The 24,257-nt window shown below is 34.9% G+C and overlaps 2 protein-coding genes across 3 annotated transcripts; both read right to left on the bottom strand.

The window, feature by feature from the left end:
- Positions 1–4,733: 4,733 nt before the first annotated feature.
- On the bottom strand, positions 4,734–6,218 carry LOC147498330 (F-box protein with a domain protein). Its single transcript, XM_086560361.1, has one exon. It carries the CDS (start codon positions 6,105–6,107, stop codon positions 4,839–4,841), a length of 1,269 nt encoding a protein of 422 aa, XP_086416487.1. The 5' UTR covers positions 6,108–6,218; the 3' UTR covers positions 4,734–4,838.
- Positions 6,219–9,197: 2,979 nt separating this feature from the next.
- Positions 9,198–16,521, bottom strand: LOC147498329 (serine/threonine-protein kinase PBL36-like). Of its 2 annotated transcripts, none has more exons than XM_086560360.1 (6): positions 15,852–16,521; positions 12,761–13,086; positions 12,507–12,642; positions 11,482–11,618; positions 11,285–11,408; positions 9,198–10,073 (listed from the first exon to the last, which is right to left on the bottom strand). In XM_086560360.1, the coding sequence occupies exons 1-6, from the start codon at positions 16,063–16,065 to the stop codon at positions 9,550–9,552; spliced, it is 1,461 nt and encodes a 486-aa protein (XP_086416486.1). In that variant the 5' UTR covers positions 16,066–16,521; the 3' UTR covers positions 9,198–9,549. The 2 variants fall into 2 exon arrangements, with proteins under 2 accessions (XP_086416486.1, XP_086416485.1); XM_086560359.1 differs by having other exon boundaries at positions 11,482–11,621; positions 15,852–16,488.
- Positions 16,522–24,257: the final 7,736 nt, after the last annotated feature.

The raw sequence follows: 24,257 nt of genomic DNA, 5'->3' as shown, positions 1-24,257 counted from the left end.
AACCTAACAATTTCAACAACACACCCAACAATTTCAAAAGGACACCCAACAGAGTTTGCATTCAAACTCACAATGTATTGCCAGTTGGAAATTCAAATGGGTCAGCTTGCAAATGCTTTGAGTGAGAGGGAGAAAGGTAATTTTCCTAGTCAGCTAGTAGCTAATCTAAAGGGTCAATATGATATAAGCTCTAACTTGAGCCAAGGGCACCACCATGAGCAAGTAAAGTCGATTACTACACTTAGGAGTGGTAAACATGTTGATAATAAGGTTGAAATGCCTAGGGTTGAGGTTAGGTCTGATTTGGGAGAGCGTGAGAGTGAATAGAGTAATGTTAGTGGTCCTCATGCTAGTGAAGCTGCTAGGCAACCTTTTATTCTTATAGAGTCTAGTCCTGTGCCACATTATATACCAAAAGCTCCTTTTCCTCAAAGATTGGTTCAAACAATAAAAGGAATACAATCTAATGAAATTTTGGATGTTTTTAAAAAGGTTCATATAAATATTCCACTTCTTGAGGATATTAAGCAAATTCCTGCCTATGCCAAGTTCTTAAAAGATTTATGTACTGTGAAATGTAAGATGCATGTGCAGAAGAGAGCATTCATCACAGAGCAAGTAAGCTCAATCATTCAATACAAAACACCTCCTAAGTTTAAGGATCCAAGTTGTCCCACCATTTCATGTGTTATAGGAAGTTATCGGATAGAGCAAGCTTTAGTTGATTTGGGAGCTAGTGTTAATTTATTGTCTTATTCTGTCTATGTACAATTGGTGGGGTTGGGAGAGCTTAAGTCCACTCCAATAACATTACAACTAGCTGATAGATCTGTTAAAATCCCTCGTGGTGTTGTTGAAGATGTTTTGATTCAAGTAGATAAATTTTATTTTCCAGTGGACTTTGTGGTTCTTGATACTCAACCTGTCTAAAATTCTAAAGGAAATATTCCTGTGATTCTTGGTAGGCCATTTTTGGCTACAACTAATGTCATTATAAATTATAGATGAAAATCTCTTTTGGAAATACGACAATTGATATCCATAAAAACAATACTAGATTTCTCTAACTTATTCTTACGTTATCAATTATTTATTTTCTACTCTCACATATATATTCATGCAATATATAGAGTACAGAATCGTTTCACTCTTAACTATCTAGACTTAAACAAATTCAACTAATCAAACACAAGGAAACAGTGGTGAGAGCAATATTTATGAATGTGAATTTATACTACAAAACTAAGTATATGAATTTAACTTATACTAATTTAACTAAAGCAATTGAATATGACTTGAATAAAATATGGAGAAAAATAGAGAGAGAGATTGAAATCCACTTTTTAATTTAAACCCTAGTTTATATATTTTCACACAAAGTTAAAATATAAAGACTAGACCTTTAATGATCCCTAATTACTTTATACTATCTCTAGTCATAAACTAATTAGCATGGGAGAAAGCTTGTTCCCATTCTCATGGCAAACTCACTATTATCTAGTTTAGGTTAAACTCTTCTTATTTTTAAGTTAAGAAAAACCTAAACTTGAAACCCTAAACAACAATTCTATACTAACAAATCAAGTCCTCTTAAAGTTTCTTTCAAACTCCCTCTAATGGGAGGAGTTTAGCTTTGATTCATGGGACTATCATGAACAAAAGAATGAAAAGAAGACATAAAAGAAAGAGAAGCAATTGAATTGAACAATAATAATAACTTGAAGGTATTTTAATGGAGATTTTATGGAGGCTATAATTATAAACCCTAATTACTTAAACTATATTAAACTAAAGAAATGGGAGAGAGAGAGAGGAAGAAAAAAAAAAGAACCCTAATTTACAACTAAACTAAAGAGGGGAGTAGCCAAATTTTATTTAGCCTTAACCCTCTTTATATAGAAGAGAGTTAGGTTTAGAATTTCGTGCATGGGCTTTGGAGCTATGTTTTGGGCTACTAAATCAAGCCCAAAACCTAATTACTTAAGTCCAAAAAGGGTTTTTCTATGGGAATTTACTGCAACACCCTTTTTGTCCACTTTTACTACTTTTATTGGGTCAAGACTTGTACCATTAGAAAGCTCTTTCTGAGTCAGTCGTTTTGACATATAATAGGCCCAATTCTGAGATCTGAGTCCAAATATACAACTTGCGGAAGTTCTATTGACTTTTCTGCTCTTTTTCTACCCACGTTGACTTTGACTTTTCAGCTTTAAAAAGACATTTCTCCTTGAAACTTAGGCTTTAATCATGTAATTTCTCCAGCAAGCAATTTGACTACTTTCTCTTGCAAAAGTGACGTATTTCTTCACATAATTGATTCTAAGACCTGAAATACACAAAAACACTAAACATTACTAACTCTTATTTATTATAAACGTAATTGGCCTAAAAATAATATTATTAAGGGGTTGAAACTACAGTTTTGGGCTCTTATCAACAATCGAGCGTAATGTTTTTGATGTGAACAAACAACTTGGAGAGTTCAAGAATATTTACAAGGTTAATATGGTTGAGAGTAATAGCAAACAATTGGGTAATGATAATTCATGATATTGATTTTCTTTCAAAGGATGATCTTATGTTGTCTTATAAATCCCTGTCATTAGTGTATCGTAATCCAATTTGAATTTCTCACGGCAAAAATAAATGTTAACATATTATTAATGGTTTTGTGATAACAATTACATAAAAGAGACTACATAAATAACATTTAGTGTACATAAATACTATGTACACTAAATGTTTTGATCATATGAAAATACTTACAAAACTTTGCTCCAACTTGTTTGCATATCAACTAAGTTAGGATCACTTAATCTCGATGTTTCTTCTTTGATTTTGTAGAAAAACCCTAGGGTTGGTTGATAAAATTCTGGACCCCTAATTCTATCATATAAACTTCCATGAAAGCCTTCAACTTTACTTTCACCTTCGGTTTCAATTTCGGTTTCTCCATTCACCTCCACAACCTTCACTGATTCGCTAATATTAGTCGATTCAAAACAACCACAACCATCTTCTCCACAACCACAATCTTCACGAAAGTTGTCAGAATAATCTTGCTCATCACTGCTACTAACAATGTTAACTATTTTCTTTATTCTCCTCACCATTACCGTCAACTGAAGATCGAGAACTAGAGACCGCACGACACCCTTTGCGTTTTTCTTTTCATACGAACACTCTCTTTAAACTCACGACCACTCCTTTTCCTTTCCCTTTTTTGTTTAATAAAAGGCAAATGATAAGGAGAGATTAATCTCTCCTCCAAATGGAGCGCACATCAACATGGGCCATTAGATAGTGTGCACATCTCGAGGACAATGAGTCAGCAAAGGGCATGAAAACAAAACACTTCAAAAAAAAAACTTTCGAAAAATAGAATAAGAAAAAATTTGGCTATCTTCTCCTCTTGCTCTACTCTTCCTTCCAGGTCTCTTTCTCCATTTAAACAAAAACACATCAACCATCAATAGCACAACCACTTCCCTCCATATTTCTTGTTATTACACATACTTTCAAAAAACGTTTAATTAACTCCATCGTACTAATTACCTTTGAAAACTTCACTTGTCGAGTTCTTTCGGTGTGAAGCAATTAAGAGTGCTTCAACTATGTGTTAAGAACCCAAGAAATTAGTCTTGTGTAGTAAGTAACAAAATCAACAATCCGAACAAATTGCAATTCTCACAATAAGAAGTGATTTAGTTTTTTTTTTTTTGCAAACTCCCTTTTATTAAATTGGATCTTAGTTTGCTAGATTAATAAGAAGTGATTTAGCATTAAAACTACTTCAGCGATAGATTTTTACCAGAGAAAAAGTTCAAAGAAAGAAAGAGGAAGAAGATGAGGGCATTAAAACATTTCAAAGTCATTTTGGTATTTTTATTTCCATTTGTTCTGGTCATATCAGTTGTGGGCCACAAAACAGTTTCAACTTAGTGAAGCTTTTTTAAGGATATGATATTTCTCTATCTAACGGCTATGTGACTAGATCTCTCCATGGCGAGATCAATCTCTCCTCATCATGACTCTTAATAAAATGGTCAGTTTAGTGAATGGGTATTTTGGTAACCTCCACTATTTAATTAGGTCGATTTTATTTATTTTTTTAGTTTTTTTCTTACGGTTTGACTCGGTCAACTAACTAACTGTTGACCGACGGAAAATGTGGAGGGTATCGCAAAAGAGGTCTTCAAATGTGGGGGGTATCGTTTTTTTTTTTTTTTTTTTTTTGAGGGGGACTCTAATTTCCCATCTAGTGGGGGGAATCCTGATTTGCTCATCTAGGGGGGGGTGGGGGTTTGTTTAATTAACCCTAAATTAAAAATAGATGAGCACAAAAAATATCATAGTAAATTTGTACCTCGTGGACTGTATGTTGAATCGTTGAAGTTGACATAAGAAAAACGTTTTTTGACCTTCTCATTAATTATCTTTCGATAAAAATTTGGATTATGAAATCCTAGAGTGCACCATATATAGGATTTCAGCTTTAGACTTAGAGACAGATTTGGAAACAGATTTTCGGCAATGGTTTTGGTATGGCCGGACTTGATTGTATTATGGAAATGATTGTATTATGGAAATTGCATATATGTTGCACACTTGCACGTACGTAGAAATTGTGGGTGCTAGGACGATTGATGTGGAATTATGATATCGATCATATCGGACTTTAAAGCCTTAAAGGTTGAATGAATACATTGATGCCAAATATGAACGAACGAATGTAACACAAAAGTTGTAAAGAACCATGTATTGTCAAATATGTGTCAAGTTAGTACACAATTAACAGTAGTACATTTTTACAAATTTGAAGGTGACATCAAGAGAAATCATAAAAGCTTGCTCGCAAACTCTTCAGAGGCATCCACCTTAGTAGACAGTGAAGATCCTGTGAGACTTCGAAGTTCAGATAAGCTTCTACCAAGCTGTAGAGCCACTTTCATTTCAAATACTTCCCCATTCTCTCTATTTTCCAACTGCTTTTCTAGTGTGGACTCTATGGTTTCTTGCAATAGTTGGAAAGAGCCAGCACAACCCCGGTACATTTCAAATACCATTCCAATTTGTCCGCCGTGCTCCATTGTACTTACTACACTAGCCAATGCTCCACCTACGATAGCAAACGCTGAGGCCAATGACCCATGAGAAGAAGATCCAACAAAAGTAGACCCTAGTGCTGCAATACCAGTCAGCAGAGGTCCTGAAATTGCCAAAACCTTGTTGATTTTCAAGATCAATTTGCTTAATCTGACATACTCTGGGGTGTCCTTCCTTCCCAACACTCTAACAAGTTCCCTCATTTCGTTTTCAAGATTTTGACTCCAGCCATTCCTTCCAACCTTGCCTTCAGACTGTTTTTGTTCTTCTTGTTGTGGCCACCAAACAGAGGGCTCTACTGTCTTGGGGAACTTTTCGAGCATTACTCCTCCAAGTAAAGGAAGTGGGTATGCCTTGTCCAGCGCTAAAATCTTACTCATAGCGTTCTTGATATCCATAGAAGAAGCATTCCCAAGAGAAAGTTTTGTTTCGAGCTCCCTACGTAGCTGTTTGAACAATCTAACCGCATTCCGTTGTTCTTCAGCCAGTTGGGACGGCTGGATCTTGTTCATCACCAACAGCATCCCTGTTGCTGCTGAATACAATAAGGCAGACGACAACTTAAGAGCTAAAAGTGACGTCCCCGTTCCAGCAATAGATGCTATTCCTGCCATTGTTGCTGCACTGATGGTTATGGCATTGATTGATGTAAGGAGAAGACTGTTCCAGTTGTTCCGTTGCTCTCCAATATTAGCATGCATTTCTATTCTATCCGAAACGGACTCTAGAATGGTATAAAGCTCCGCAACCACCAATGCATTGGAGGTTTCATCATTGTCCCTTCCACTAGTACTAGTTTTCGTATCTTGTTGAATGGTGGTTGTGGTTGTATATCCATTTTTCATATGTAATTCCTCTATCAAGTTTCTAGTTTGGATCTTGGGAAAAGAAAGGTGCAATTGTCGAAGTTTAGGGGCATGTAGAGCAGCTTCTATACTACAATTACGTCGACAAGATGAAGTGGATGTATATATGATACTTGAAGCCTGAAGGGTAGTCATCTTAAGAAAGTTATCTTTTGTTTCTGAAACTGAAAGATGGTTCTGTTTCTGCTGTTGTGAAATGAAGGGAAGTTATGGTGATTCTGTTTCTGTTGTTGTGAAATGAAGGGATGATGTTATGGTATATATACCATTGAAGGTGACCCAGTTGATGAAGAAGTTGAATTTTGTTTTTATATTTTTTCAACATCATTTCATTGAATTTGAATGGGACAATGGTGTACTGTGGACCAATTCTTCGCTACGAAGGTTGACATTCAATAATCAAATGATATGGTAAAACCTTGAAATGGGCAGACACTCCCTTGTTGACCCCCTTCAGCTAGTGTGACCTTTGAAAATTACGCTTTAGATATAAGGCAACTCTAGATATAATTAGAAAACTACATCCCAGTCGCTCCAGCAACTACATTTTATATAAATAGCAAAAACAAAACCAACCAAATCAATAAACAAATCGACCGTACCTGTCCATTTTTGTTGCATGCACTTTTTCCCTATAGATGATCCTGCTTAATTATTGTGAGGAGCATGTGATGATAGCATGGCTTAGTTGCATTAAGAGTATAAACAATTCATAAAATTATATAGAAATAATGATCTCCAGTATTATTTTAATCGTGACAAGTTAAAAATTGAGACAACTTTTGCATATGGTTGTTCAAGAGAATGGTCAAAGCACGAAGGATTCCTCCGAACCTCTTGACAAGCCCTTCCCAAGCCTCATTTGAGTTTTGTGGATCCAAATACGTACAGACAAAAGAATACGAACAAATCACAACTTAAGCAATTGGGATAACTGTGCAATTGTGCAAAGAGCTATTTCGATAACATCTTCATAGCTGTATGTGAAATTCATTGCCCATGCATGGCATTTTGTTTCCTTACAAGACGCATCATTGTAAACGAGTTGCTCATCAGTGTTCTCCGAAAAACCACATTTTTATTGCGGGATGCATCACCAGCTACCGACCACTAGTCGACTACACTAGGCATTATGTGAACTGAGGATATACACATCCACACGCATATGGTCATGCAAATGCTACTGCGTGCTACTTAGTAAGTGGGGAGTTTGCGATAGACATCTTTGTTAATTTCTAAATCGAATTCTGGCCAATTACCCAGATATGCAACCACTCCTAATTAACAACCATCTCTTATAATACCACCAAGTGTGCATATTCTATAACCAAAACTTGAAAAGCTCCTAGATATTCATACTGCCTTTCAGGCTGGGAACAGACACTTGTAAATGGACCTCTTCAAATTGTCAAAACCAGATTCAGATTTACTTCTTGAACTCATAAAACGTGAACTCTACTTTTCAGAATGGGCAAAACAAGCGCTATCCTAGTCCGTTCATGAGAATCAAACAATAATGACAAGATTTGGTAGCAACACAACCCTATCCGTTAACGAATGTCCCAGAAATAAGTACTTAAAAGGAAGCGGAAGAAGACAGACCGTTTGTATCATAATCATCGGTCCAGTTAACTTCTAACTCAAAAGTTGTGAATAATCTCTACACCTCAACTCTCCAGTAGACAAATTTAAATTTTTTTTTTTTAATTATTTAGTCATTCCTCCTTTATGAGTTTAAAATTATCAAACAATTTAACAAATATTTACCTAATACCCCAGACTACAATCAATCGAAATTAGATATTACACATACCTACGTTTTTTCAAACTTCTATTTCCACACCAATTTCTTTATGTGTACATATATTTCTTTAATTTTTCAACCTAAAACTATTTTGAAATCTCAACGCAACATCTTATCGTAATTTTTTTGTTGAAGGGCTTTGTTTTAGTTTGTTTTTCTATTTCTATTGTCATATTGAACACTTTTGAGAAACTGGTGCGAATCACGGTCCCAATATTGAGTAGGCAATTTAAGATATTTTTATTTACTTAATTTAGAAACACTTCCCTCACTAAATTTAGAATCGGCTCCACTTTTATTAATATAATTTGAGCAAAATCCTTTTTATTAATAATTTAGAAACACCTATCTAATGTCACTTAAATTAAATAATTACTCTCATTTCCCACATTGAAATTACATTAAGCCCTATTTTATTATTGATAATTTAAAAGAACTTCCATAACATCACTTAAATAACATAATTATCTCCCATTTTGTTTTTAAAAAATAAATAGATGAGTCTCTCCTATATAATTGCAATTACCATTTATAATTAGAATCCAAAGAAACCACGTACATATTCTTGGATCGACTCCTCACCAATATAATAGTCTTTTGGCTTTTCCTTACTCGACCTGAATCCCGACCCTAAGCCCTATAAAGCCCTTGACTAAAAGATATTCAATCCAACATTTATCTCAAGTAAAACCAACTCATATTTATAATTTCTCTAAATTATATTTTTAAATATAATTAAAACTAAAGGTTTCCTTCCACACCATTAAATGAAAAATGAAATGGACATTTGTAACATGAAAAACCAAAAACACCCTTTGTCGGAAAAATGACATTTGTAATAATCTGGCCAATATTTTCATTTCCATAAGCGAATCACTTTTAAATTAGAAGAAAGGTAATATTATATTTGTTTTCCTCATCATCTTCTACCAAATCAAAACCTTCAAAAACCTCATTGTCATTGCCATTGTAAAAACCTCCAAATTTTCATAAAAAAAAATGACATCTCCATAACAATTGGGATACCAGTGAGCATTGTGAAATCAAGAGGGATCCCCATGGGAAATGGAATGTATAGATAGATTTCCACCACCGCTCAACTATCCCAAACAACAATGCTTTATCATTTTGTCCCAAATTTGGACAACCTCACCTTGATTTTCACCAAAACGGTAGAATTACTGCTTATACGTGAAGGTGAATAATAGTAGCTTACATTGGAAATGCTCTAACTATCAATCTAGTGGGGCAGGTGAGACTTAAGAAAACCAATGCATAACACGGTTTGCATACTTGTGTTTAAAATAACGTCGTAGAAAGTAGAAATTAGAAAGTAGAAACTAACTAAACTATCTAGCTCTAGCCGTGCTGATGGATCAGAGCTTTTAGCAGATATATGTACATGTTCAATGGTAACGGAATTTCACACATACAAGTTGTTTATATATTTCTTAGGATCAGCCATACTTGTTCTTGAATTGTCTTTTGTTGATTCAATGTTATAAGTTTTTTTTTTTACAAAACTCCTACGTAATAAATCCAAATTCTCCCGAAATATATTCCAACCCGATATTTCCCATATTTGGAACTACTGAGGATCGCATGGTCACGGACTGTTCTCGGCTATAAAAGACCAGCCCAGCAGCATTACAATAAGTTAACACACTGCCCAGAATCAACAAAACTCAAATACCAGACTGGTGTATGGTGTATACTAAAATATGTGAAGAACAAATGAAAAGTAAGAAGAAAATGATGAATACATATCCAACGCTATGACTGTTTACCATTTGTCCTTGGCGACCTCTGGTAGTGATAGTGGTATGGTGAAGCCTGTGAACCTTTTGAGATTGAGGGGCTCCTCATTGGTTGCCCATTTCTTGATAGAGATACTGCAGGCGATCTCAGGCCATTTCTAGCATTTAAGTTGTTGGCCCCTGCACGCTCTGCTTGCATGGTCTGGAAATACTGAGAAGAGCTTGCCATGTCCTTGAGATTCAAAAGAGGCTTCAAGGCCTCAACAACTTCACTCATTAAAGGTCTGGCTTTAGGGTCCCTGCTAAGGCAATGATGGGCTAGCTGGGCAGCCTTCTGTGCCCCTTTGATAGAGAAGTGGCCTTCAAGACGGGGGTCTATAAGCCGAAAAAAACGACGTCTGTCACCAAGATGTGGCCGTGCCCATTCCACCAGGTTGTGCTCCCCATTTGGCCGATTTTTGTCCATGGATCTTCGGCCAGTTAGCATTTCAAGTAAGACAACCCCAAAACTGTAGACATCACTCCTTGATGTCAGATGCCCTGAAAAAGAGATTGACTCAATTTTCCTCGAGTGAGTCAAAGAGAAGTACCATATCACAACATATACATTGTCCTAACGCAAATCATCAAAGATATACATGAGCTAAGTTATTGGATTACAGCCAGTCCAAGTGAACTTGAACCTATGCTTTGATAATTGAGAATTTTGACTACAAACAAACAATAAAAGTTCTAAAACTCGGCCATCTACTTGTAAAAATATAGTAATTTTTTACAAAGCCATCACAATCTTTTAAGGAGAAAACCAAAGAAATTGTTTTTAGACTAACTAATTGACGTCTTGATTGCAACGTCTTGACTTGCAACATAATTATGCTATTTCCTGCCCCCTCATGAGCAAAATAATTTGAGACAACGAATCATAAAGCCCATAATCTTTTTTATGATTTAAGGTAAGTTTCTGACACTTTGTAACTTCTTACACATTCTTGGAAAAATATAGAGGCTTACCCCCTGCCTCGCCTCATCTAGTAAGCCACCTCAGTTCTCATTCGCTTAAATTTAATTATTTCTAAGGAATTATTATTCTCTCACAGTAATCTCACTCCTTCGTTTCTGTGTCATCAGATGGTTTATCTACAAACAGTATATCACAAATTAAACTACATTGGGGAATAAGTAGATATTTAGGTCTCAGAGGTATATGATCAATTTCATGCCATCTGACTCCAAAAGTGCAAGTAGCGACAGAAACAAGAAAATATATGTGACCAGTAAAAGGAAATAAGATTCAATCGCTGTGAATTGGACAGACTAAACTTCATGCAAGTTTTAGATGTACAACTAACATAATTGAGAAAGAGAAAGATTGTTGTTGGGTTCAATGTAATGCGAGATGGTAAGTAAGTAAAAAAGGATGCCATCCTGGGAAAGAAGTCAAAGAACAAATGGAATTAGGGAAATATGGAAATATGGAAACAACCGCAACCTTATAAGTCAGTACAGGATAACATTAACAAGGGTAAAAACTATGAAGCAGTCATCTCAAGCCTGTAGTTCTACTAATAAAAAGTTAAAAACCAATTTTCTTCACTCTTGCAGTTCCAGTAACATTACGAGAAACAAAGAGAATACTTCAACAAAGGACACTGGGCATCAGTATGAACATATTAGGGGACAACAGATCAACAGTCACTTGTGTGAAAAGGAACAACAACGAAGAGCACCAAAAGTCCAGTAAGGATAATTACCTGTCATCACATACTCTGGAGCTGCATAGCCATAAGTTCCCATCACTCTAGTAGATACGTGAGTCTTATCTCCCTCTGGACCATCTTTCGCAAGTCCGAAATCGGAAAGCTTTGCATTATATTCCTAAAAAAGTGGGTTATCAGAGGAGATCCTATCATTTACTAAATTAAATTTGCTTTCGAGTCGTAGTTAGTACCGCATCTAATAAGATGTTTGATGATTTAAAATCACGATATATTACTGGCCTTTCTGCTTCTTCATGAAGAAAAGCTAGTCCCTTTGCAGCACCAATCGCAATTTTCATTCGGATGGACCACGGGAGAGGCAAGGACCCTTCTGAGTATAAAATGGTTGTTACCATAGAACGTTAAACAACAGAACAGTGAAGAAACAACGGTACACTAAATAATATCAGAGAGCAAGTACCGATAGTGTAACAAGCAATCTCAAATAAAGGTCTCTTAATTAATTAAAGAGCTTAACATTTATATTCATATGGTGCATAGCTGATGTAGTTGACTTCCCAAAATAGAAATTATCCAAGTGTTGTGAGCATAAGTTATGTGGGTATGCTTACTCTCCTTTTATCTTCTTTTTTTTTTACAGTTTTTTATATGTGATCGATAAAGAGTAATACAGTGATATAGCTGTAGAAAGTACATTAACACCCAAAAGAATTAGCCAGAGCTAATTTTCAGGACCAAAGACTCCCACCCAATCACACCCATACCCAACATTGCCCACTAATGACAATATCAAAGGTCAAATAAGTTCAAGTTACTAATGCTCTCTGGATGAATGCACTCCGCATCACCGTTTTGAACCTAGTCATGCTTCTCCATGGGCAATTCTAGGTCTGACCATGTGCTAGGCCCTTTGCTTATCATCCTGTCACCATTATTTAACCTAAGAGTAGAGAGCCCAAGTGTAAATACATGAGTTCATTTCTATTTTTGGCTGTAATCTTTATACATCTCTGCAAAATAATAAAGAGACATGCGGAGAATAGACAAGTGGAGAATAATAAAGATTACAGCCAAAAATATAAATAGAATTCACGTTTTTACACCAAGTACAAAGAAACACCCCCTTAGCAAGGTATTAAGGTAACCGCCTGAAGTCTAAACGATGTGCATAAACTTCAGAGTTACTAAGTTAGCCTGTCCAGAAACAACGCAAACAAACACAATTGCATGAACTGAGATATGAATAGTAACATACTCCTGAATAGATGATTCTCCAGGCTTCCTCGAGGCATGAATTCATACACTAACATTCTTTGATCGCCTTCAATGCAGTAACCGATCAATTTAACCAAATTAGGATGGAGGAGGTCGCCAAGAAAATTAACTTCGGCCTACAAGAAAAATAATGTATTAGTGTATCAATATACATGGTATGCTCCCAAGAAAAAAGTATGTATTTATTGATCAAACCTGTAGGTACAAAGTGATTAAATAATGAAAAATGCATACCAGCCACTCTTTATGACCCTGAAGTCCATCGTGATTGAGGGTTTTAACTGCAACTGTAAGGCCGGTGCCAGGTTTCGCTGCAGCAGTTCCATTCTCCTCAATCCATCCCTTGAAAACACAACCAAATCCACCTTCACCCAGCATAGTGTCTGGTCTGAAGTTCCTCGTTGCTGATTTAAGCTCATTGTTTGTGAACTTCCGAAGCTGAGATGCAATTTTTAGTTCCTCACCCATTTTGGGAGTGGATGGGTTGCTTTCTGCATTACTTGTGGCTGTAGAAGATAGTGGCGGAGCAACTGTATCGCCGTTTATAGATTTACTTTCCGCTAGTCACACAACAATCCATTAAATGGTTCAGTCACTATAACATTATACTTTTATTTGCTTAGTAGTGATACTGGTATTAAACATACTCTTAACATTGCCCGGTAACATATTTATTGAATCATGAAACTAAAAAGTTAAAGATACAATCAACTGAAAATAAACTAAACTCTCCAAAGAAAACCAGAACCATTCTCTATCTCAAGTACAGCAATATAAATCATCAATATGGTAAGGGAGGCGGACTTGGTATGAAAAGATAAATTTTGGTTAAGATTAAGGTTGACATATTATTCAATTGAATTACCAGAGAGGAGATCACTACAGCATAGTAGTAGTACTTAATACAGTACCTGGTCCACCTAGCCACTAAACAGTCAAAAAATCACTCTAAAATACCCAAATATTTTCCCTATAACAAGCCTTTTATGGAGAAACTGATATTCACCTGTCCACCTAAAATGTCATCAAAATGCAACTACAGCTCTCTAAATTAAGACCCTACAGAATTTCTCACGGGACAAAATCTCCTATTCATTTAACCTTTGGAAAGAGTGGGATCCATGTAACAAAAGGTGAGAAAGCTTCCGACCTACCTTAACTAATCCATGATGGAATCCAAGTTAAAGAAGTACCAACCTTTCCTAGAAATGAACAAGATAATAGCACAGCAGACATGGCCTCGCCATCTTGTGTACACCATGGAGAGAAAAAAGTTAAGTATTGTATTCTCTCTTTTTCTCCTTAGATTGTACACTCAAAAGGAGCCTAGAATACATTCCAAAGCCATACAACAAGAATAGACGGCAACCTTTGAATGGACTTGATAACCAAATCCCAAGCCAGGGGAATTACGAATAGAGTCTACACTAAGGTACATAGTCCTAATCAAAGAGCAAAGACTGCGAAAACCCATGGCTGGATGAAGAGACCTCTTTGAATCTAATATAAGAGAGGCTAAGACATAAATCTCCCAATCATTGGAGGCCAAGGGTTCAAGGAATAGATCCATTTCTCCTAACCATAAATTCACTGGTTGAAACCTTTTGGAGGTAGAACAGAGTAGGAAAAAAAATAAAAATAAAAAACCTCACATACAATGCTAAGGGGCCTATCCAGTGGCGGAGCCAGGAATTGTCTCCAGAGGGGGCCTAGTGCTTAGTACACTACGGAACCTAAACAAGTACTTGCTTTTTTTACACTGTGGAACAATATACACTGAGAAGGCATGGTAAGCAAAATAGCTATACATCTGAGAAGGCAAACAAGTAGCACTATGGGCTTAAACAAGTACTACTACTTTTTTTTGTCACATGTTCAGGGAGGGCCTATGCCCTACCTGGCTTCCACATAGCTCCGCCACTGGGCCTATCACCTAATAATGGATCTTCCAGAAAAAGAATATGATCACTTCCTCAATCTTTCTCTATTCCATCTCTCATACAAAAGACCATGATACCATCCAAACGCAGTGTCAAGTGACCAGCACAACAATATGACAGAACGTTGTGAGTACAATTATGTTTAAAACACGTGAAGTGGAAGTTGAAAAAGTACATAATGCCATTGATTTATTATCAGAGTGTGAATGGATGGTATAGTAAGTAAAACATGGCCTGTTAAAGACTGACAAAGTAGAATGGAGATGTTATAGCTTCATGGGTTATGCACAAGTAATGTGAAATGCATTCTCAAGACAACTGACGTAGAATTATCAATACATAAAAACTATGTTACATGGACACGCCATATTTCAAAAATAATTTGTGTCGGATATATATCCACGTGTCCATGTCGGACACACACAGACACATATTGTGTGTGATGTACCTTGGTTTTTGATATTTTGCTGTGTCAGACACTCCGTATCCGTGTCGGATACTGACACACGTGTCCATGTCAATGTAACTTAGCATAAAAGTACAACTGAATGACAGATGCATACTCAAATGACGAGTTTGTTTAAACACATTTGAATTTTCAAGCTATATTGACCACAGCAGAACTGAATTTTAATTACAAGTAAAATTGTAAACCAACGGCAAAGGCATGAAATGTGGAGACCAGTGGTGAAGGCACATTCATTGCTAAGAAAGGTTCATGTTACTTCCACAACATAGTCAGTAATGAAATTGTCTAAAGACCATGTCTGTACGCTAAAATTCATGTTTAAGACTAACTTACTGTCGGAGGCACACGGAGTATTCATAGGCTAAAACAATTGACTATAAGAATCCATGAGGTTGTGCATGTACAATTACTACTACTAAACATGCCATACTGAAATGGTTATTACCAAAATGTCGAACTTTGAATTAAATCACTAACTTTGAATTAAATCACTAATGGCCGAATCTAAAAAGGAATCTAAAAACATGTTTGCAAAATTCAATTCATGCTATTATTTTCCTAAATTAAACAAAATATATATTATATTTGAAGAAGAGATGGATTATCAAAAAATAAATTAAATTTATTGCCCCAAATATATTTTAACGGTTTATTTTCATATTTTGTTTATTTTCATAATATATAATTTTTAACAAAGTGGATATCATTCACCAAAAAATGCTAAGCAATGAAGAACCTATTTTGAAACCAATGGGTTCAGTTTTCTTAAAACACTAATTATCAGAAGAAAAGAATCTTTGAATAAACTAATTATCCATAAGCTTAAAACTTAAAAAGTAATTACTCAAAACCTAAACAAGTGAGTACATAAAATTAAAATGGTATGATCAACAGCAATAAACATAAGTATTATTACCACAGTTAGTGCTGGCCCCGCTTATCGAACTATTGACTTTAGATCTTGAAGATAAACAACTTCTCATAAACCTAAACTTAAACCAACATCCAGGTTTCTTCTTCTTCTTCTTCTTTTTTGACACATCCCACCCTTCCAACTGAAGACCATCTTTCTCCTTCCCTTTCGACTTCGACACTTCCACTTGAATATCTTCAGGTACTAATAATCCCATCTTCAAAAACTCAAAATACCATTTATTTCAAATTTCTCAATTCTCAACACAATCTATAAAGCTAAAATCTTTAAAGTCAAACAGAATCTTTACTGAATCTAAAAGCCCATGAACTAAGTAAATTTTGCAGCTAAACTTAAAATGAAGTTTGAAAAAAGGATATTTTTTTTTATGTAGTTAGAAAAAAACTAGTTGAGTGACATCTTAAAATGAAGTGGAAAAAATGGGGAAGTAGATTTTTGCCTGCCCAGAATGTAAGAGAGAGAGAAAAGAGATTGCTTTGCTACTCAAAAAGCTCAGGTAAGAGAGTTTACAGAAGAGAGAGAAGAATGGGTAAAGTTAGTTCGGGCAGGTGAGAGAAAATCAAAACGTGGCAAATTTGGGCAGTTAAACTGTAGTGTTTGAGTTTTTATTGGATACTAATGTGTCGGAGGACTTAGAGCATCTCTAGGTGGTAGTATAATATGTATTTTTCTTCATATTTGAAGAAAAAATTCGGAATTTTTCGGAATTTGATCTCTAATTGGTCTCATTCATAGTCGCATAACATGTCTGTTCGCATTCTTGTTCGCAAATTTGACAATTTGGATGCGGATGCGAAACGACAATAGTAATGTCGGGTGCCAGTACTAATGTCGCCCCATTTTTTTGACTTTGACCACAACTACGGCGCGTCACTCCTACTGTCACGTGCTCCAACGGGAAAAAAACGAGCAAAAAACGGCCAGATTTCTACCAACTATATCTACACTCATTTCCTTCTTTATTTTACATACACTCTCAACTCAAACATTTTTATCAAACAACTTAACCATTTCACATCAATCCTTAACAAACAACACACACACACATTGCCAAAAAATGAATCATGAAGTGTATGAAATGTTTTCCCTTCAATCTTCATCTTCATCTTCATCTTCATCTTCATCTTCATCGTCGTCTTCTTCTTCATCTTCTCCAGCGGAAGACTCGGTAGATAGTCTTGATGAAGAATTTGTTAACGTCATTCTCCTTATGAAGCACCATTTGGCTGTACTTGCACAAGCACAACTACATGTTCCGAAGGCACCACATGGTGGTTCAAAGAAGGGTCGAAAAGTGAAACATAGAAACTATGCTCTGACTTTGGAAATCTTGAAAGCCAACTACTTCGTCGATCGTCCTGTCTTTCCGAAAGAGGATTTCAAACGGAGCTTTCGTATGAAAAAATCTTTCTTTCTTTACATCTTCAACGATATTCAGACTCATTTTAAGTACTTTCAGCCTAAATTTAACAATGCTGGTAAACCTGGTATAGATTCTCTGATCAAGGTGGCTCTAGCTTTGCGTATTCTTGGTTATGGTACGGTGGCTGATCAATTGGACGATCAATTATACATTTCCAAGGATACTTGCAATTAAGCATTGAGGCATTTCTGTGATGCAATTATCAAATTGTACGATTTAGTCTACTTGCGAAGGCCAAATATTGCAGATACAGAACACTTGCTTGCACATTCTACCATACGTGGATGGCGGGTATGTTGGGAAGCATTGATTGTATGCATTGGGAATGACATAATTGTCCAACTGGATGGCAAAGTGCTTATAGTGGTCGTTCTGGAAGACTATCTGTTATTCTCGAAGCTGTTGCAACCGAAGACTTGTGGATATGGCATTCTTTCTTTGGGATGCCAGGGTCACACAATGACATCAACGTGTTGGACAACTCGCCAGTATTTGAGCACGTGATCAATGGTACTTCTCCACCTGTTTATTTTGATGTAAATCAACATAGCTATAATATGGGTTATTATTTAGCTGATGGTATCTATCCTGACTATGCGGCATTTATACAAATAATTTCAAACCCTAATGCTCTAAAGACGAAGTGGTTCGCAACGATGCAAGAAGTTACAAGGAAATATATTGAAAGAGCTTTTGGGGTTTTGCAATCTAAATTTGGGATTTTGGCAAAAGCTTGCAAATTATGGCATGTGGAGACAATGGGTACTGTTATGAGAGCATGTATCATATTGCACAATATGATAATCGGAGCTAAAAATAAAAGTTATGAAATGAGAAGGTACATTTCTGATCCATAAGGGCAACCACAAATCCCACCTACTCGAGAACACTACATGGAGGGGACTCTACGAGTTCAATCAAAGACTATACATGATAGACTTAAAAGCGAACTTGTCGAGCATCTATGGAGCATTAGTGGTGATCGACGTTGATTGTTGTAATTTAATTTCGTACATGCATATTTATTTTTAATCATCAATAAACAATGTTAATCAATTTCTATTTTATTATATATATATATTAATTTAAACTAATATATATTTATATAAAATTAAAGTTTATTCATATTAAAAAAAAATTACATAGTCATAGAAAATAAAATGATTAACATTAATCACTCACATTACAACACTCTAACTACTCTTAACCTTTTCCATTACAACACCTAACCACTCACATTTTCCACACACTAAACACTTTAATAGATCAAGACCTTTTCCTTCAAGGTTCGCATATTTTTTCAGCTCTCTAACACCATCACAACCATTTGGGCATGATATTTGTGCATATGGGCAATATCTATATCAATGATCATCCTCGCCACAACACGTGCATATCAACAAACTGTCTCCATATATATATATATATATTCCATACCAGGACATATACCATTTGGACATTTCAAAAATTTGACTTTTTCACCATCTTCGTTGAAACTTCTATGTATGAGCATATAACCTTGATAATGTGGTGCTTTAGGACACATTTTGTTCAAATACTTGCATGATAACGCAAGGTATTTTTTTGAGATGCAAATTTGGCACCTCTCTTGATAAAGTGTATCAAAATAACAGGATTGTTGAGTTGATTCAGCAACATCGGTATGTTGGCTAGTTTTTTGCAATGATGAAGAAGAAGTCATAGTTGTGGAGATAGTTTTGGAGTGTTGGGGTGAGAATGAAGCAATTTTGTAAAAGTTTGGACTTTGTATTTGATAGCACGCGCCATTAGTACTGGCGCGCGCCAGTATCAATGTCGCGCAGGGTGGGCCCGTCAAGTGAATTTGCGGGCGAAATTTGCGACCAACTTCTTCAAATTTTTTCTTCAAATATGAAGAGTATGCTACCACCACTTAGAGATGCTCTTAAGTGAAGAAAAGTACTCCCGTGTTTTACAGAGTGGATTTCGATGATTTTTCAGAGAGTTTGGATGTTGGAATTTTGAATAATATTTCAAGCTACAATTGACTACAATGTAAGACTCGTACGTCTAGCAGTCGACATTGCTTGGGACAAACGATATTATTTATATAGTGATGTATCATGTATGTTTCGCCGACTTGCTTTTTATGTGTGGTTAGCTTAATTCTCAACTAAGGGACTTTCATCAACCTCTTGTAGAGAAACAATGTTTGCATTATTCACTCAACTCATACATCAAGAAGCTCTTATAGGTAGTCTCACATTTTCAAATTTAAACACAATATGTTTGTAGTCTTGTAGGTAATAGCTTCTGAATCTCTAGAGATTTTACCAAGTTGATAATCTGAAAGACAATTGTAACTCAATATGGTGAAACGATGGGGGAGATTTATTTTCTCTTAACAAGGCGGTGAAGGAGATTTCTATTTCAAATTTGGGAGAGTTTTTAAAGAAATTGGTGAAGTGGATGTAAGATATTAAATGTATTTTTTTAGAAGTTTTGTCAACATTTTCGAAGTGGGGTTGAAGGGTTTTAGGTTTGGGAAGATCCTTATAATTAATTATATTATGCTTTGATGGTTCAATATATCTGACTCTAACTGAGTTCCAAATGTACTTGCTTGAATCCCAACACTGGAGGAGCTGAGGTTGTACACTATCAGAAACCGAATTTTGTTCATCAGCGACAACATTTCACTCTGTCTTACAACTTTCGAGTTCCCCTCATTCTTGTATTTCGGAGGCAGTCGACTACATGAATTCGGTATGAGGATCACTAAGTGGAGATTTTTAGCTTTCAAACTAGTATTGTTGTGACTTTTCATCACAACATGTTTAATATGATGCTACCTCCCTCTCCAATTTGGTTACAGTCTGCAACTGAAGGTATGATTTTTTTCTCATTTCATTTTTTCAAAATTGCGTTCTCTCTATTTTTCTTGTGATGGCTGATGATAAGCACCCAAAAGGCCAAAACTATTAAATAAACTCTTTATAAGCATTTCATTTAGGGAAATTATGCACGCCCGGACCCAAGGTGAGGCCTTAGGCAGAAGCTCTAAGTTGAGGCCTTTTCTTCAATATTTTGAAAATTTGCTTATATATACGTACAATTGCTTAATAGAATTTTGTGCTTAAGATCTTGATAACTCCCTAATAAGTAAAGAAAGGAAGTAAGAAGATTTGGTAGTTTAGATATTTATTACTTTACTGGAAATTCGACATAAGTAAACGTTCCAATAAGCTTGAGGTTTTTTAGCAATGTTTTTTAACATAATAGAAATTATTGTCTATGTTTAAGGAGGCTTTTATGGGATTTATCCCTCTTGTATAGGAGATTATTTTTTATTTTATTTTTTTTCCATGCGAGAGATTTTCTTACCATTTTTGCAATTTTGTTTGAAATTTGAGGCCTTCACTTACTCGAGGCCTCATGCAATTGCCTAACCAGTGGCAGAGCCAGGGGGGCCCAGGGTACGCCCTGGCTCACCTTGATTTTTGGTATAAAAAGTGATTAGTCTTGGTAAAACTGAGAATTTCCACTTCCTTGCGGGCTTGAGCATACCATTAGTCTTTATATTGTCAATTTTGACCTATCAAATATAAAATAGAATGAGCGTCTCTAGTTAGATATGTTAAGGGTCTAAAAGTAATTTCGTCCTTTATTAGTTAGCATTTGAAAACACGGCACATGGGTTATCACACATACACTTCAACTGAATATGGTACTTGATGGTGTGCTTAGGTAAGTTTGTTCAACATATGGGGGCTTGACAAAAGAAGAACATAAATGAGAGAAAAAAAAATAGAGTATAGACAATTAGATAGTACACCTTAATTATAGAAATTATTAATTAACAAAACAAACAACTTAATGAACTATTCTTTACAATTCATGATCTTGTTTACTCCCATGAGTACAGTAGGTTTGAGTTATGCCTATTCTTTCATATTAAAAAAATTTGTTACCTGAACTATAAATGATTTTGATTTTGAAAAATTGACAAAATAAAATAATAATTGTCTGTTTGCATTTAAAAGAAAGCAATAGACTGACAAATATTACACTAAAGAGAAAAGCAAGAAAAACACGTGTACACTCTAATTGAGTTGTGCTGAAAATTTGTAGTGCTAATCGGCTCACCCTGTGGTAAACTCCTGGCTCCGCCACTGTGCCTAACTCGCCTTATGGACGAGTCGGCACTGCAATTATGTTTATAATGATGTTAGTTTATCACTATTTAATTGTTTTTATATGTTTCCAATTTTGGAGTTGAATAAATGTGCAAAAGAGGTCCATTATGCATGGAAATGAGCTAAGGAGGTTGCTAAGAGAAAACCATGGAAAAATGCCAAGATTCATGAATAAAAAGCTCTATAAAAGCCAAGTCAAAGCAATCAAGAAAAAGTCAATCCGGGTAGATTTTAAGCTGAAAGTCAACGGATAATCTAATGGACCTATCTTTCGGCTCAAGACTCAAATTGAAGCCCATTTTATATAAAAAATGACCTGATTGAAAATAGATATCAATTGGTATATAGGCCGGCCTCATTAAAATAGTAAAAGTCTGTGAAAAGGTCAAAAATGTAAAAACAACACTTTTGACATATTTGAACTTTATTAAATTCCTAGTAACATAATTTAGCCCATAAACTAAAACCATGATGTAATTTCAACCAAGACTTGTAAAACCCTACTTAAACACTATAAAAGTAGTGGTTAAACATATTCCTAGGGATTTATTCTCTAGTTTTAGTTTAATAATTAGAGTTAGCCTCCAAACCACCATTAAAGACCTATTCAAGCTTTTCTCAATAAAGTTCATATATATATATATATATATATATATATATATATATATATATATATATATATATATATATATATATATATTTTTCCTCCTTTAAAGTCAGTTTAATATTTTTATTTATTGTTTATTTATGTCTTCTTATTATGTTTATTCTATAGCAAATCCGATGATTCAAGGCTAAAATTTCCATTAGGGGGAGTTTGAAACTTTGAACGAAGCCTAGAAAGGATTTAATGAGTTTAGTTTGATTTTAATATTTTAAAAGCTTAAATTTTGAATTTTTCTTACTCTAGAGATAAAAGAAGATTGTTTTGAACTAGAAGATTGTAATTTTACCTAGAGATAGGTGAATGAACTCTCTTCTCATGCTAATTGATTATTGTCTAGAGATAGAAATAGTTGATTAGAGATTTAAAAAATTATAATTATTGTATTGGAGCATTGCATGATAGTTTAGAAATTATGTTTGTAACAATAGGTGAATCTAGGCATGTCAATGAATCAATACATGGATTTTAATATTCTCCTAGTCTTCTCCATATTTAAATCACAAGTTTTCATTAAATTAATTAGTTTAAGTTGAATCATTAGTTTTAAAAGCAGTACTTTAATAAAACAAACAAAAAATCTTTTTACTCTAGCTCCTTTAAAATTTTCTCATATATTAGATTAGTTTAATTTCAGTCTTAACGTTTGAGTGTAGAAGGAAATCTCGCTAAATTTATATTGCATTGTTATACATAGAGAGAGTAAGACAGTTGATTTAAATACAAAATTATTGTGAGTGTGTTGATTGTTTGATTAACATATTCATCTTAGTTTTGTGTTTATTAGTGGCTCATCCACATAGGCAGAATAGACCTCAAGGATGCTAATGTTGCGTTTTCAACCAAGTCGCTTACGTGGTTAGTTGAGAGCAGACATTTTTTGGAGACTTAAAAAAAAGTTAGCTCTCAATTAGATAAGGGGTTGATTATGATGATGAATCATTTTCTAATGATGACGGTATATCATGTCGTCAGGCGATTAATTACATACAAATAAATGAATTGTTTTTTTTTAAATGATTACCCGTACTTTGATGTCAAATATCATTTGCTTGCCATTCTCAACTTACGAAGATTATAAGTGTTTTTTCTCATTTTTTTTTATATGTTTTATACGTGTTATATGATAAGCACCCAAAACTGCAATATAAAACCCCATAGAGATATAGCATGTTGATTAATTATGTGTTTAATAATCATATAATAATTGTATTTCATGCTTTTAATGGTTTTCGCACTCAACGTAAAAATAATGACAAAGCCAGTATTTAAGTACGAAATAATGTATATTTATGCATGAAGTATTCTATTTTAGCCCACGTGAAGCTCAATGAAGCTTGACTAAAGCCCGGGGGACTCAAACATGACATTTCCAAGTCAGAATAGGATTAACGTACCAACAAACATCAAACTTCCGACACTCACAACTTCTAAACTTGGACTCGAAATTCAGCAAGTGAACCATTAGAACGATCAGTGCGACAAACTATATCCAATGCCAGATTTTCAACTGTCGGACCTGCCACTGGTCAGAGTATGTGGGCCCACTTTGCGGGCCCACAAGATCTGGTTCTCCATTATTGATTAAATCAAGTTCTCATAATTTGTGCTAAAGCCAAACTCTCAAATCAAGCTTGATAATTGATGATTGAAGACTTTTGTGCACATGTATATAATTGCACTTTTGTCTTAATTAGGAAATGGATAAGAAAGAAATAATTAGGATGGATGGAAATTAAATGAAAGTGGATGATTTCATGTGGGTGGAAATGAAAACAATCTCTTGATATGATTAAGGAGTTAACATTTTACTCATACATATCTAATCTTATAACTTACTCCATAGCTAGTTTTCATTTTACTCCATTTTGGAACTTCTCACTTTTCTTCAAAGAAAAATTCCATTTTCATCTAGGTTTGTAATCTTAAGCTTGTAATATCTTTTAACTCTTAAATGTTAAATCATATCTTTTCTTCAAGTGTAAATTAGGAATTCTCTATTCTCTTCTTTTACTTTATATAAATCACTAATTAAATTCATAAATTTAGGATCATGAGCTAAAACCCTCCCTGGTGGAGGGTTGATGATGCTCATGTGAAGATTAGGCTCTATTTTAGGAGCTCTG

The sequence above is a fragment of the Coptis chinensis genome, chromosome 5 (assembly GCF_015680905.1).
Source record: "Coptis chinensis isolate HL-2020 chromosome 5, ASM1568090v1, whole genome shotgun sequence".
Lineage (NCBI taxonomy): Eukaryota > Viridiplantae > Streptophyta > Magnoliopsida > Ranunculales > Ranunculaceae > Coptis > Coptis chinensis.
The sequence above is the reverse complement of the archived record's forward strand: the minus strand, read 5'-3'. Positions and strand labels throughout refer to the sequence as shown.